Source organism: Xyrauchen texanus, chromosome 38 (genome assembly GCF_025860055.1).
Source record: "Xyrauchen texanus isolate HMW12.3.18 chromosome 38, RBS_HiC_50CHRs, whole genome shotgun sequence".
Classification (NCBI taxonomy): Eukaryota; Metazoa; Chordata; class Actinopteri; order Cypriniformes; family Catostomidae; genus Xyrauchen; species Xyrauchen texanus.
This window is the reverse complement of record NC_068313.1, coordinates 27,578,854-27,592,653: the sequence shown is the minus strand read 5'-3', so window position 1 is coordinate 27,592,653 and position 13,800 is coordinate 27,578,854. Positions and strand designations below refer to the sequence as shown.

The window sequence follows — 13,800 nt, the reverse complement described above, 5'->3', positions numbered from 1 at the left end:
TATAAAAGACTGTCCAAAAGGTTCCGTAGGTTGCATCCCCACTAAGGGCGATTAATCAAAGGGATAGTTCACCCAAAAATGAAAATTCTCTCATCATTTACTCACCCTCATGCTGTCCCAAATGTGTATGACTCTCTTTCTTCTGCAGAACACAAAGATTTTTAGAAGAATATTTCAGCTCTGTAGATCCATTCAATGCAAGTGAATTGGGAACAAAACTTTGACCTTCCAAATAGCACATAAAGGCAGCATAAAAGTAATACATAAGACTCAAGTGGTTTAATCAATTTCTTCGAAAGTTTTGGTTGAGAACATTTAAAAATATAACTGCTTTTTCACTATAAATCTTGACATCAGCAGTCTCCTTGACGATCATTTCAAGCTTGCGTCAGGTCATAGGAAATGTAATAGATCTTGAAATCATGAACATGCCTAGAGACTGCAATGGCAAAATGTGCAGCGAAAAAGGAGTTACATTTTGGTCTGTTCTCACCCAAAACCAATTGGATCGCTTAAGACGACATGGATTAAACCACTGGATTTTATGATGCATTTATGTGCTTTTAAGAGCTTCAAAATTCTGGTCACCATTCACTTGCATTGTTTGGACCTACAGAGCTGAGATGTTCTTCTCAAACTCTTTGCTTGTGTTCTGAAGAAGACATAACTTCATACACATCTGGGATGGCAAGAGGGTGAGTAAATGATGAGAGCATTTTATTTCTTTAACTAATAAACCCAGCTTGCTCCATTACAAGTTGCACTAGATAACAGCATCGGATAAAAGTAAAACTTTTTAGTAATTAGTAAGCCCAGATAGAATCAGCTGTCTTTCTTCTGTAATGTTGTGCTGTTTTTTTGTGTGAAAATGCAGAATTCTGATCTACAATTCTACCAAATTCTGTCTAGTTCTGTGGGTGCAGATTCTGTATGGACCTGGTAATTTGTAAAAAAAAAAAAATTTAAAAAATGAGAGAATGAGAAAAGCACTACCAGTGTAGAAGAACTCTGGTTGGTAGGTGGGTTTAAAAGTCAGACTCTTGTTGCTGGTGACATCTCTGGTGTTTAGCAGAACAGAGGCGATGAGGCTGAAATTGTTGTTGCATGACAGAGTGATGAGAAGATGCAAGAGGAGCCTCTTACAGTGCTCTAACACCTCCAGACAGTAGTGGTCCATAGCTAAAAAAAAAAAAATAGAAATATACCTAAAGTTAAAAGTCTTAACATAAATATTTAAAAATTTATGTGTGTCTAGCAGAGGCATAACCCAAAAAGAGGGAGGTACGTCCCACCCAATTGTTAGATTAGTGGTTGATCAATATGGGTTTTTCAATGGCAGATTCTTAAACTTTTACATTTGATTTCCCCCATGCTGGTGTTTATATACACAAATGGGTATGTGGAGGGGATATCTGTTTAATTGAGGTCCTCACATAACACCCTTGTGAGTCTGCCATCACCTAAACTTGATATGGTGTAGTCAAATCCACAAGAATACAAATATTCCACATATTTCTAATAAAGATAAGGTTAGAACATCCAGAATGTTCCGGAGATAGCAGCTACAGGGCTGTAAAATACTTTCACTGACAGCGTTCTTCTCATAGCACTGATTTAAATGAGAGGTGATTTGAAAAATGTTATAGCAAAATTAAATCAATTTTTGATTAAAATACCATGTACTACATAAACAGCAGCACTTTTTTATGAGTACATCTGACTCAGGGTCAAATCCCTGATAAACTGCCACAAATTGTGACGAGAACACAACAAAGAGGTTCTACTGACCCAGGAAACAGGCATGAATCAGAAGAGGGAGGTGTATGGACCAGTCCTCCTTTACACTGTGATCCACCACCAGCTCTGTCATGAAGATCACTGCAATATTACACCTGCACCAGAAGAAAAACACAGGACTGGTCTTTCGGGTGAGGCACATGAACAAAACAGTTACCAGAAATGACCTTTCCAAAGAAATAGAATAAATTCAGTTCACTTTTCTTAAAGGAAATATGTTGACTTGCATTGTATGCACCTACAGAGCTGAGATATTGTTCTAAAAATCTTTGTTTTTGTTCTGCAGAAGAAAGTAAGTCATACACATTTGTGATGGTTTGAGGGTGAGTAAATGATGAGAAAATTTTAAATTTTGGGTGAACTATACCTTTAACTCCACTTTCTTACACCCAAAATAGTGTTTTTTTTAACCACAATTAACCTATGAACGGCTTGCTTATTAAAAGGGGTCATGACATGATTTTTTATTATTTCAAAATGTTCCTTGAGGTTCACTTATACATTTACATTTATACATTTGACAGACGTTTTTATCCAAAGTGACTTACAGTGCACTTATTACAGGGACAATCCCCCTGGAGCAGCCTGGAGTTAATAATATTAGTTATTAGTCATATATTTTAAAATATGATCATTTTTCACACTCATTCTGACTCTGTCAGAAATGCTTGGTTTTGGTGCTGCTTCTTAATTGGCAGTAAATGCTAACTTTTTCTGATTTGCTCCTGGTTCTTGACTGACCTGCTCTTTCCTTGTCATCTCACTGCTCATCGCTGCTGGGTGGGGCTAAGGAAGTGATAAGTAGGCTTTAATCTGCTGTTGTGTAGGCATTCAGATGCAAATGTCTACTACAGTGTGACATCACAATGTGGAGGAAGTAGAGAATGGGTTATTTTTGCCGCTTTGTTTCATCAAATGCTCTTTTTGCAGTGAGGAGGAAGTTTTGAGTTCTGAAAGTATGAAGACCTCTTAAAGTATGTTTTTATAGGTCAATAACCTCTTAGATGTCAAAGTATCAAGGAAAATATGATTCTTCATGACATGACCCCATAAGCTGGGAAAGGAGAAAGTATTTAATATTGAAAAAGTTGCATACTTAAACTTTAAGGAAGGCAGGCCTTGTGATTCTGAACATCACAAACAGGTATCACAATTCTTCTTAAAGAACAAACTGTAAGCTCAAACACCAGAGCAGTCCTAACCTGTGCAAGGGTCCTCTTGGCATGACAGTTTCAGGTAGATAGTCGACTAGCGGAGCCCAGCACCCTCCATTAACTGGCATTGGAAGAGGAAGTGGCTGATTGGTCTCCAGCACGCTAATCAGCCACATGGCATATGGTGGGAGGGGCTCACCTGCACAACAACAACAGTCACAACAACACGGCATTCCTTACAGGTATGCCCTCTATCTATGGGTCTTTTAATGGATCTGGAATTCAGCATTAAAGTATGAGTGGAATGTAAACAGACAAAATCCTTAACTGCAATCATGCATAAATGCATGTACAAAACTAAAGGAAATAATTTAAACTATGCTGTTCCAAGCATGGTTAAGTTGAAATGTAGTACTACAGAAAACTATCAGAAATATCTCAAATTCAAAGAGACAATTCAAGAAACAAGACTGCCTAAGCTCTTTCAAGTCTCAGTCACAATTCACTGCCACTGTACAGAAAAAAGATCCAACAAGAGTGAATGATGACTGAGGTTAGAAATTCATATGGGTTTGTAACAACAAGAAAGTGAGTAAATCGTTACAGAATTATTATTTTTTTAACATCCTCTGGCCAGGACTGACTCGAGTCCTATGACAGCCAAAGGGGGAACAAGACAACCAATTTCACTTTTACTCATAAGTAAATATCAATCATTCCTGAAATGCATAAAAGTGCTTTGGCCCCTCCATTGAGCCTGAGGGACAGTGTCTAGATATAAACTTCACTCACTCTTTTCCTCATCGTAAGAACCTCCAGAACTGCTGCTGTATTGAGATTCCAAGCGGTTATGAGCTCGCAGGATGCTGTTTAGCCTTTGGGGGGCAGACAGAAAAAATGCAGATAAACTGTTCAGCTTTTGTTTGAGATTTGTACTGAATATAACAGGTTAACAACCATACCAGCTAAAATTGTGTATGCATTGTCTAGTGGCTAAAGTTCTGAGTTGGTAAATGGAAGGCTATATGTTCAAACCTCACAATGTGTTGTTATCTATAAACTTCCAATATAAAAAAAAAAATGTGTCCTTGCATTGTCCTTGAAGTAAATGTACTGTAAGTCTCTATGAATAGAGTTTATAATTATTGTAAGAATGTACTGTAAAAATGTTTTGTTGATTTAACTCATATTTAGTGCCTTTATGCATGGGCTTTTTTTAATTGAACTGACTTAACTGGATAAGCTTATCTCACAATGAAAATTGTCACTCACTCGACGTTGTGTCAATGTAATGCCACTAGAGGTCGCCCTTGGGAGCCCCAAACACCTCTGATCTTTGAGAAAAGGCCAATGGGAATTGGCGAGTGGAATTTGCGGGTATAAAAGGAGCTGGCTTGCAACCACTCATTCAGATTGTTTCTTCGGAGCCGAGCGGTTGTGTTTCAGCAAGCTGAATTCCACCGCCGATCCATTCACCTCTGCAAAGCTGTTGGATTTACGCTGCATTACAGCGGCTTCTCCCCCTCTTGCACTGGTGAAGTGCTGAGAACGCTCCTGGGCGTTTCATCAGTCTAAAAGTGTATATACCTTCCTCAAAAAGAGTATATTTCCATCTAAAAAGTGGCACTCACTTTTGTGTATAATTCCTGGTTGCGGTCGTTACCTCTCCGCTTCCCATGGCTTTGATCGCTGCCGCACGTGCTTGGGCACCGAGTTTGTGGATGGGTCATGTTGCGTTGACTATGGCAATGTTACGGTCACGGCTTTCCTTCCTCAGAGGGAAAGCCACCCCAGCAGCTCCCTGCCACGGCCCTTCTAACTACGGGTTTAAGGCCGTAACGCCCCCAGTTACATTTGATATATGCCCAAGGTTCCCATGACCCCGTTTAGGATCATCTGCCACTGGGTCATTGACGCCATCATGTTGGCATATCACGCCCAGGGCGTGCCACCCCCCTTGGGGCTATGAGCACACTCTACTAGGAGTGTGGCGGACTCCTGGGCTTTGACCAATGGTGCCTTTTTAGCACACATCTGTAGAGCAGTGGGCTGGGCAACACCCAACACCCAACACCTTTGGTCTTGTCCGTGTGTTGTTAGGTACAAGCAGGTAAGTTCCGGGACAGCTGGCTGGGTGTACTGCTTGCTCATAGCGCCTTTCCCCTCCCGGAAGTGAGGACGTGCATTTTTTACCCCCAGTCGTGTTCACGAAGTCGTGGAATCTGGATGTCTTTCCTCCTTAGCCCTGTGGCAGGCGAGTTTGCGGATAAACTCGCTGCTGGCCAAGTACGTGATCTATCTCCCACCAGACAGTTTCCCCAGTGGTAAACCCACGTCTTCCTTGGACAGAGACCCTTCGTAAGAGTGTTGGGGGAGGTTACATGGCGGCCGGGTGCACTGGCTACGAGGCACACAATGGTCTGCCCATCTTGCACCGCCAGTCCACATAACACAGTTCAGCTAGTTGTGGCATTTTGTATAGGGACCCCTAGTGTCTCTACATCGACACAACGTAGAGTGAGTGACAGATAGGGAACGTCCTGGTTACTTTCGTAACCTCCGTTCCATGATGGAGGGAACGAGACTTTGTGTCCCTCCTGCCACAACACTGAGCTACCCTCTGAAATGGCCAGGACCTTGTCTCGGCTCCTCAGCACAAAACCTGAAGGAGTGGTTGCAAGCCAGCTCCTTTCATACCCGTATGTCAGGGGGAGTTGCAGGCAAATTCCACTTGCAAATTCCCATTGGTCTTTTCTCAAAGATCAGAGGTGTTTGGGGCTCCCAAGGGTGAACCCTAGTGTCACTATATCGACACAACGTCTCGTTCCCTCCATCTGTGAATGGAGGTTATGAAAGTAACGAGGACGTTAGTGTTCTTTGAACCTAACTTTAATTGTCAAGTAAATCCTGCAATTTTCGCATTGCTGGAGGATCTTTTCTTGAGTGGCCCAGGCTTGATTAGGAGGCACATAGATGTCAACACTTGACACACAAACCTCAGTAATAGTAATACTCAACAAACATATGAAAAGATGAGCCCTTAACATCACAACACAACTATTAATCAACGGTGATGGCAAAAACAACAGCAGCAGCAGCACAAATAAAGTCTGCAAATAGCAAAAAGAAAACTACAAAACTAACCTCATTTTTATTAATGCTGCAATGCATGCTGGAAGCTAGCAAATATTTGTTTGTTTAGACAACTTTGTTAAGCACATGGAGATGACAAATACACTTGTTAATTCAACTAGAGTACAAGTTGATAGAATCACAACTTAATATGTTAAGTTCACTTTTATTTTTTTCAAAAAAGCACCCTGATAATTACAGTGTGGGACAACTGTAAGCAAACATGATTAAGGAAGTAAAATGCCATTCATAAAGTGTATTTATCAACAGCAGGACAGATCTAGTATGTAAACTATATGGTTTGTGGCATATACCTGTCATCACTGTCTTTTATAACTGCCGTTTCAGCTGCGTCAGGGATGTTTTCTTGGCCAGATACCACTGTTTTGCTCCTGGAAGGTGGACCTTTAAAAACATGTTCATTTATATAGACATATGTAGTGTCAGACATAACTAAAACAAATAATTTACCTATCATATTGGAAAAGATTGTAAACAACAATTTGAGATTTTTCCAGTTATAATTCTCCAAACATTTATTTCTATGTGAGTACCTGATGTAGTGGTGGTAATTTTGCTTGTGGCTGAGAAGCGGTAGAACGGAGGATTGTCACAATGCACCACAACAGGGTTGACGGGGTCTGTCTGCTGAAGTTCATAAAGCAGCTCCTCCATGGTTTGAATGGTGTTGTTGCGGCACAAGTAGATGACCACCTTCTTAATCTGAGCATGAACAGAGGGAACCCTTAGTCCACTGCCAGAAAATCAAACTACAATAGACAATTATTTGACCATATGACCTGATCTGAGTCAAACAATGAGTAATAGACCGATATAACGGCCATGCTGATAAACCAGACGATATTTGGCCTTGTTGAGATTATCATATAGCTGATTGCTTGTCCAATAAACATATTTGGTTGTTTTCCTTTATGTCAGTGTCAAATCTACAGACAGCATTGTTAATATGCAGATGACAATTTTATTGTTTACAGGTTTTTTTTCATACCTCTGGAAACTTAATAGAGTTCATTGAGCTATATTTCATACTAGATTACAAGAGTCTTTTTCAATAGAAAAATCTGGGAAGCAGAACACTTTAGCAAAAGTCTCAATTTGCTCCACATTTAATTAGATTTCAGTTCATGGAAAAAAATAATAAAGAGTAATTCACCCAAAAATATAGGTTCTCTCATCATTTACCCTCATGCCATTCCAGATGTGTATGACTTTCTTTCCTCTGCTTAACACAAATAATGATTTTTAGAAGAATATTTCAGCTCTGTAGGACCATACACTGCAAGTGAATGGGTGCCAAAATGAATGACGATCAAAAAAGCGCATAAAGGCATCAAAAAAGTAATCCATATGACTCCAGTGTTTTAATCCATGTCTTCAGAAGAGATATTATAGGTGTGGGTGAGAAACAGAACAATATTTAAGTCAACTGGCTTTTTTTCTCTCTCTCTGCCCAATAGGGGTCGATGGGCATGAAGAAAGTGATTCACCAAAAACACAAGAAGTAGAATGTGAAAGTTAAAGTAGAAACTGACTAAGCAGGGAGAAGAATGTATAGTAAAAAGGACATAAATATTTATCTTCTTCTCACCCACACCTATCATATCGCTTCTGAAGATATGGATTTAACCACTGGAGTTTTTCACCCATTCACTTGTATTGTATGGATCAAAAGAGCTGAGACATTCTTCTAAAACTCTTCATTTGAGTTCAGCAGATGGAAAAAGTCAGGCAAATTAAGCCTCCGAGAGGGATAAAGGCCGATGACAGACGGTGGTGCGACGAGAGAGAGATTTTTGTTTTTGTGTCCTTGTTTTAAGTTTCTCACTAAAATATTATTTATATCGTCAAGCCGGTTCTCGCCTCCTCCTTTCCATTGGATACGTTACAGTGAACTATTCCTATAATTATTATTTACTATTAATATAATAAAGGGATCTCAAATAATAAACATTTTCTTTTTCCATTTTTTTCCATAAAGTTTGCATTATTATTGTGTAAAATGTGTTCTTTAATTTCAGCAATTTTGTGAACATCTCATTTGCTTTTGTATTTTGTGTATAATGTATTTATCAGCCATCAGCAACAATTTTGGCTGCTGAAAAACCCATACTGTTTCAACAACTATTTATAACACAACTTCTTCACAACTTCTTTCCATATCAAAACATACAACATTATTGGTTGTTCTGCAGTTGTTGTACTGGCCAAAGAGCCTTTAAGGAGGTCAGTGTCACATACAAATGCAAACAAATGAAGAACCATCAAGCCTATTGATATAATCAAATAAAAGTTTTCACTCACATGAGGAAGGAGAGAGGTGTCACTACTGACCCCACATAAACTGATGAGGAACTGTAGGGTGGTCCGCAGGTTATTACTCCACCGGTCATTACTGACCAAAGCATTCCAGGCGTTCTCCATTTCTACACCTGGGATATCATCTCCATACTGATGCACAAATGGAGACATAATACCACATATTATACTGATTTCCATCTCTTATAAGGCAAAAGGATTTGGCAAAGAATAGAATGCCATTATGCAACATCATACCTTTGCGGTCATGAACATGAGGTTATTTAGGACCAGGGAGGAGGCTTGGAGTGAGCCCCAACCTGTGCCACGGAGCAGGTGAGGTGGTGAGGCGCTGTGAATGTAACTCTTCCTGTTGTTCACAGAGCTGCCGGGACTGGAGACCATGAGTAGAAGGCCTCCATCCACCAGCTCAATGTTACTGAGCCAGGGGAGCAGGTAGGTCAGCATGACCTGACGCCCGTTTGGATGGGTGGTGGGGAACCTCTGGCTCACCTCTAAAGAAAAAGAGAGAGCTTCTTTGACACGTACATCCTCAAAAATACTGGTTTGTCTGTTTTTATGTAAAAACAAAGGTGTATACAGTAATGTACTTATAATGGCAGTCTATAGAGCTAGTATACTAAAGAGTTTGAAAGTTTAAAGTGGCTTGAGTTTGGGGTGGGATAATTGATTTTTCAAACAATGGCAGAGGGAGGGCAGTGTTTGGGAAACCTGTTTGAAACCAGTCATTATATTTTAAATTCTTTTATAGGATGCTAGAGGTACAGAAAATAACACATTTCACCTCTAAGATCATATTTCATAAAATATTTTTTTCCCTTTTTTTTGGACACCTACAGCTACAAGGGAGATGGCATGAACATGCAATCTCTGTCTCTTAATTTTATACCCGAGAAGAGGGGCAGTGTGAGTTCAGGGTACATCCTGGCAAGCTGTTTGGAGAGCTGGGTTACAGAAAGACTGTAGAGTGGAGGAAGAGGCCCGTGTGTGCCATAAAGAATACCACTACTTTTCTGTTTCACAATCCTCTTAGAATACACAGACAGCTTCTCCTCCAGAATCTATACAACCAGAAGAAACAGATTACCACACAAACACGATTTAATCCAGGACAGGACACTTTCTATTATTGTGACAAACTTTTGGCAGAGAACTTTCCCTTTCTCACCTGCATCAACTGCATTGCAATCTCATAGATCTCTCTGTTTGCGTCAGACGCTTTGAAGAGAACAAGGTTCAGAAGAGTCACAATATCACTGGAGTAGTATCTGTGGAGGAAAAAAAGATTATATCCACTGGAGTGACATACAGAATGTCAACTACAGTATTTTAATTTAAAGTGTGATTAAGGGGCTTCTGTTATGTACTGTATGTGTAAACAATTTATGAGACCTACTGCTGGTAAACACAGCCAAATCTCTATTGAACATAGTGTTTATTCACTGTAGGAAACCTGGCAAGGAAAAAGTCTGAAGCCTAATCAGATACAGTATAAAGTGGCTCTTTAAATAAAAATTATAATGTTGTAGCCAAAGTAACTGATTGATGAGCATTGACAAAACTTCAAAGAGTTTTAATTAAGCTCTAAACTATTTGTACAAGTGCCATTCTAAAGTGCTGATATTTAGTAATGCACTGGAATATAATTATATTCAGTGCAACAGAAGTCTTGCTCATGTGATATTGCTTACTGTAATAATGTAATAGAAAATAGAAAATAATATATGTTGGGATATAATATAATGTGATATCGCTGACATAAAAGCAATCATTGTCAAGCTTTGAAAAATTAATGGTCTGCCAATATTTACATATGCAGTAAACTGAAAAATTCAACATTTGCTCTAGGTTTTCAGGCCTAAACTTACCTGCTACCACAGACAGTGGCGATGGCTTTGAAGCAACCAGAGGCCAGCTGGCAAGAGCCAGTGTAACATCGGTCCACAGCCCAGTTGAACAGATTCACCTGATCTGGGTTCAGTTCTAGCAGAAGAACAACCACCTCACAGCCAAGCTGATGAACCTACCGAGGAACATAGGATCAGTTCAGTGTAGTGTCAGAAATTAACTTTCACATTAAGGGGTAATACTTCCCACCTGGAGTTGATTTTCAGGGGCATTTTTTTTTTTGAGGGCATATTGTTTCCTACACATTTATAAAAAAAACTGTCTCATCTCTTTATATGAAATACCACATTTTAATCAATTAATTATTTCAAATTCTCAAGGTTGAGAATGTATTACCTTCTACCCCAAGAATTCAATCAACATCAACTCTTACAAATGTTTTTTTTTTTATTATGTTTTTTAAGCTTTCAACCAGTCAAAGTTGTGCTTTGGAACATGATTAACCAGGTCCCCTACAGCTTAGCCAAGATGTTCAGCCAAGTCAACATCAGCATCACCAGCTGGTATGATCAACCACCTAAATCAGATTGGACCAGCTAATGACCAGAAACTTTGACTATCTAGAAACCATGTAAAACTACAGTTTTAAGCATCTGGTGGTAGCAGTCATTGGCTTCTATATATATATATACACATTAAACTTGGATGAATAACAAACAGCATTTAATGTGAGTTGTGCCATTGTTTGTATTGATATATTGCCATGTTTTAGCTCCACAACTAATATTTCAGGGCACCAAGCCAGACTTTCACTTTAAAATTCAACATGTTCAGAACGATACAAACAACACATAGCTCATTTATGAGCTGGGGGAGAGAGAGAGAGAGAGAGAGAGAGAGAGATCTGAGAGAGAAGTGTATGTAAAGGTACAAAACATCCCTGAGCAAATTTTCTAAGGGTCAAAAGACACACTTTGAGATTCATTTAAAAGATAGATGTGTTAGTTTAGCACTATCAAAACCAAAGAAGTGATTGAAGATGTACGTGTGTCATCCTGTTTCAGAACAGTGTTGAGGGTTTGGCCTCATACCCGCAGATCCTGGCAGGCAAGGATGTTATCCAGCCACTTATAGAGGTAGCCATCAGGAGAGAGGCCTCCGTTGTCGAACACAGGGCCACAACAAAGCACAGTCGACATGGCCTATGAAAGAAAGACAAAACAACATTATTTTATGCAAAGCATTTTTTAACTTGGTATTTCCTGTTTTGAGGAATTCAGGTCCTATCGTGTCCTCCAAAAAACACTTCAAAGAAACACAGAAGAGGGCTCATATCATGCTCTGTGAATATTTTGTTATAAAGGTATGGTATGGACAAATTCTTTCATTATTTACTCACCCTCATGCTCTAACCCTCATATGACCTTTTTTCTTCTATGGAAAACAAAGGGAGACATTTTGAAGAATTGCACTGAGGCTTTCAAACATAAAAAAAGGAAGGCTGCAAATGCAAATTAAAAGTGTCAGAAAAGTGGTCCATATGATTTGTGTAGAATATTACAAGTCTTCGTAAGACATAAGATGGCTTTGTGTAAATAAGAGGCCGAAATGTATGTCATAATTAATCGTTCTTTTGAATTCAATGCATCGGTTGATCCGCTTTAATTATTCATTCCAAATCACACTGATCCGATTTTTTTAAATGACTCATTTTGTGTTCCACAGAAAAATGAAAGTACTCTGGGTTTGGAACAGCACGAGGGTGAGTACAAAGTATGATGACAATGTTCATTTCTGGGTGAGCTAATCCTTCAGTGACACCAGGGTTCTGAAATTACACACCTTTTACAAATGCTACAACATTGTGCATGATCGTCTTACAACACCCACCATTCCATTAAGGGGAAGGGGTGTGTAGGGCAACACAAGAAGATACACGTACACACACAAACAATAAGGTGAATGGTTGAAGAAGTGGGTGTAATTTTTCCATAAATTCTAACCTCTAGTATGAACAAACATGACTTCACCTGTGTTTTTACAAATCATCAGTCAGTACCAAGCTAACCTTATGAGTACGGGGTTCCCTCAGACAAAACAAAACACACATGCACTGTCATCAGAGACGGACTCATTCATCGCATATTGAACAAACTTTTGTCTCTCTGGCATGTCTGTCCACACTGAGGGCTTGCACTGTAAATGACCACAACATTCCCTAAGCCTTGTGTGCTGTGAGTAGACCTTGGGAGATAAAGTTAGTGCAGTCTGAATTACCAACAGAAGCAACATTTAAAATTAGAGATTAGGATAAACAGTGACGCGTCCATGTCTTTCCCAAGCTAATTTTTCCAAACACATACTTTCAGGAGTACAATGGGATATACACATGGTCAATAACATAAAGACGTTAACACTTTCATGCATGGAATCCTTCATGAAAGTTCCATAAAATGTGTAGTAATAACAACCTTCTAAACATATATTTATCTATATTTTAGTAGCTCGTACATGAAAGGGTTAAATTATACAGAAATGTAAAAATTATAGAAAATACATTATCATCACCTTTTATTTATTAACGAACAAAATAGAATTGAGGCACCATTGAATGCAGAGTTAACTTAAAATTGTACAAACTTAGTCTGTACTACCTTAAGGGCACAATACTGGTATCTAGTAATCTGATGGTTCCGGTCGCTATAGCGATCCAGGGGAGTGAACATGATACTGAAGGGGCCAGCCCATTGGCTGAAGAGGATGAAGAGGTGGTGACGAAGGTTTTGTTGAGGAAAAAAGAAACGCCGATGATGCACTAAGACACAAATACAAAAGAGATGGGAGAAGAGAAACAGATGGATTAGATGTTAATATAATAAGGAGGATTAATAAAAAAACATGACATTTGAATACTTTAAATGTGAACTATGTCATCTGTGCACCACTAGAGTAAAAAACAGACTTGAAAAAAGACGGTTTTCAAATTGGCTTCTCGAACACTCCCCCTTTGTGCCATTGACAATACAAAGAGATAGTCCCGCCCCAGACCCACACCATTGGTTAAGCCATGGTTTTGGATAAGAAATATAGTCAAAAATATTTTGAACAACATGAGACTAAGTAAATGATAATAGAATTTTCCATTGGGTGAACTATCCCTTTAAATGAAAAATATTTTTTTAAATGTTCCTTAAAATTTGAAACATTACTAACTGTTTTAGCATTTTGAGGGAGGATAGGGTAATAATCAGATCATTTATGAGTCATCGTATGCCAATGAAGTGGCCCTTCATCTAATCTCCATCTATTTTAGGCAGTTTCTCCACTGGGTAGAGTCTGAATCAAGGTCAAAGTCAGGAGTCGGCGCCTGTGACCAAATATACTGTGAATTCTATTTCCTAAACAAAGAAAATGTGAAACATTTCCCAAAGCAAGGCGCAACTTTGTGGCAATCAGTATTATGTCATGACTTTAATTATGGGAATTAAATATTCAAAGCAGGAAGGATAACATGATGACTATTCATGAACAC

At 39.0% G+C, this 13,800-nt stretch overlaps 1 protein-coding gene across 3 annotated transcripts in view; it reads right to left on the bottom strand.

The window, feature by feature from the left end:
* The window catches only part of LOC127631564 (protein furry homolog), an 83,379-nt gene that overhangs the window by 21,715 nt on the left and 47,864 nt on the right, over window positions 1-13,800 (bottom strand). For all 3 annotated transcript variants that reach the window (XM_052109729.1, XM_052109730.1, XM_052109731.1), the window contains exons 27-39: window positions 12,923-13,083; window positions 11,360-11,470; window positions 10,289-10,443; window positions 9,589-9,688; window positions 9,310-9,481; window positions 8,658-8,914; window positions 8,406-8,552; window positions 6,638-6,806; window positions 6,398-6,488; window positions 3,744-3,826; window positions 3,000-3,150; window positions 1,789-1,892; window positions 994-1,179 (exon numbers count right to left, since the gene is read on the bottom strand). In XM_052109729.1, coding sequence (XP_051965689.1) covers window positions 994-1,179; window positions 1,789-1,892; window positions 3,000-3,150; window positions 3,744-3,826; window positions 6,398-6,488; window positions 6,638-6,806; window positions 8,406-8,552; window positions 8,658-8,914; window positions 9,310-9,481; window positions 9,589-9,688; window positions 10,289-10,443; window positions 11,360-11,470; window positions 12,923-13,083 — 1,887 coding nt within the window. The remainder of the gene's footprint in view (window positions 1-993; window positions 1,180-1,788; window positions 1,893-2,999; window positions 3,151-3,743; window positions 3,827-6,397; window positions 6,489-6,637; window positions 6,807-8,405; window positions 8,553-8,657; window positions 8,915-9,309; window positions 9,482-9,588; window positions 9,689-10,288; window positions 10,444-11,359; window positions 11,471-12,922; window positions 13,084-13,800) is intronic.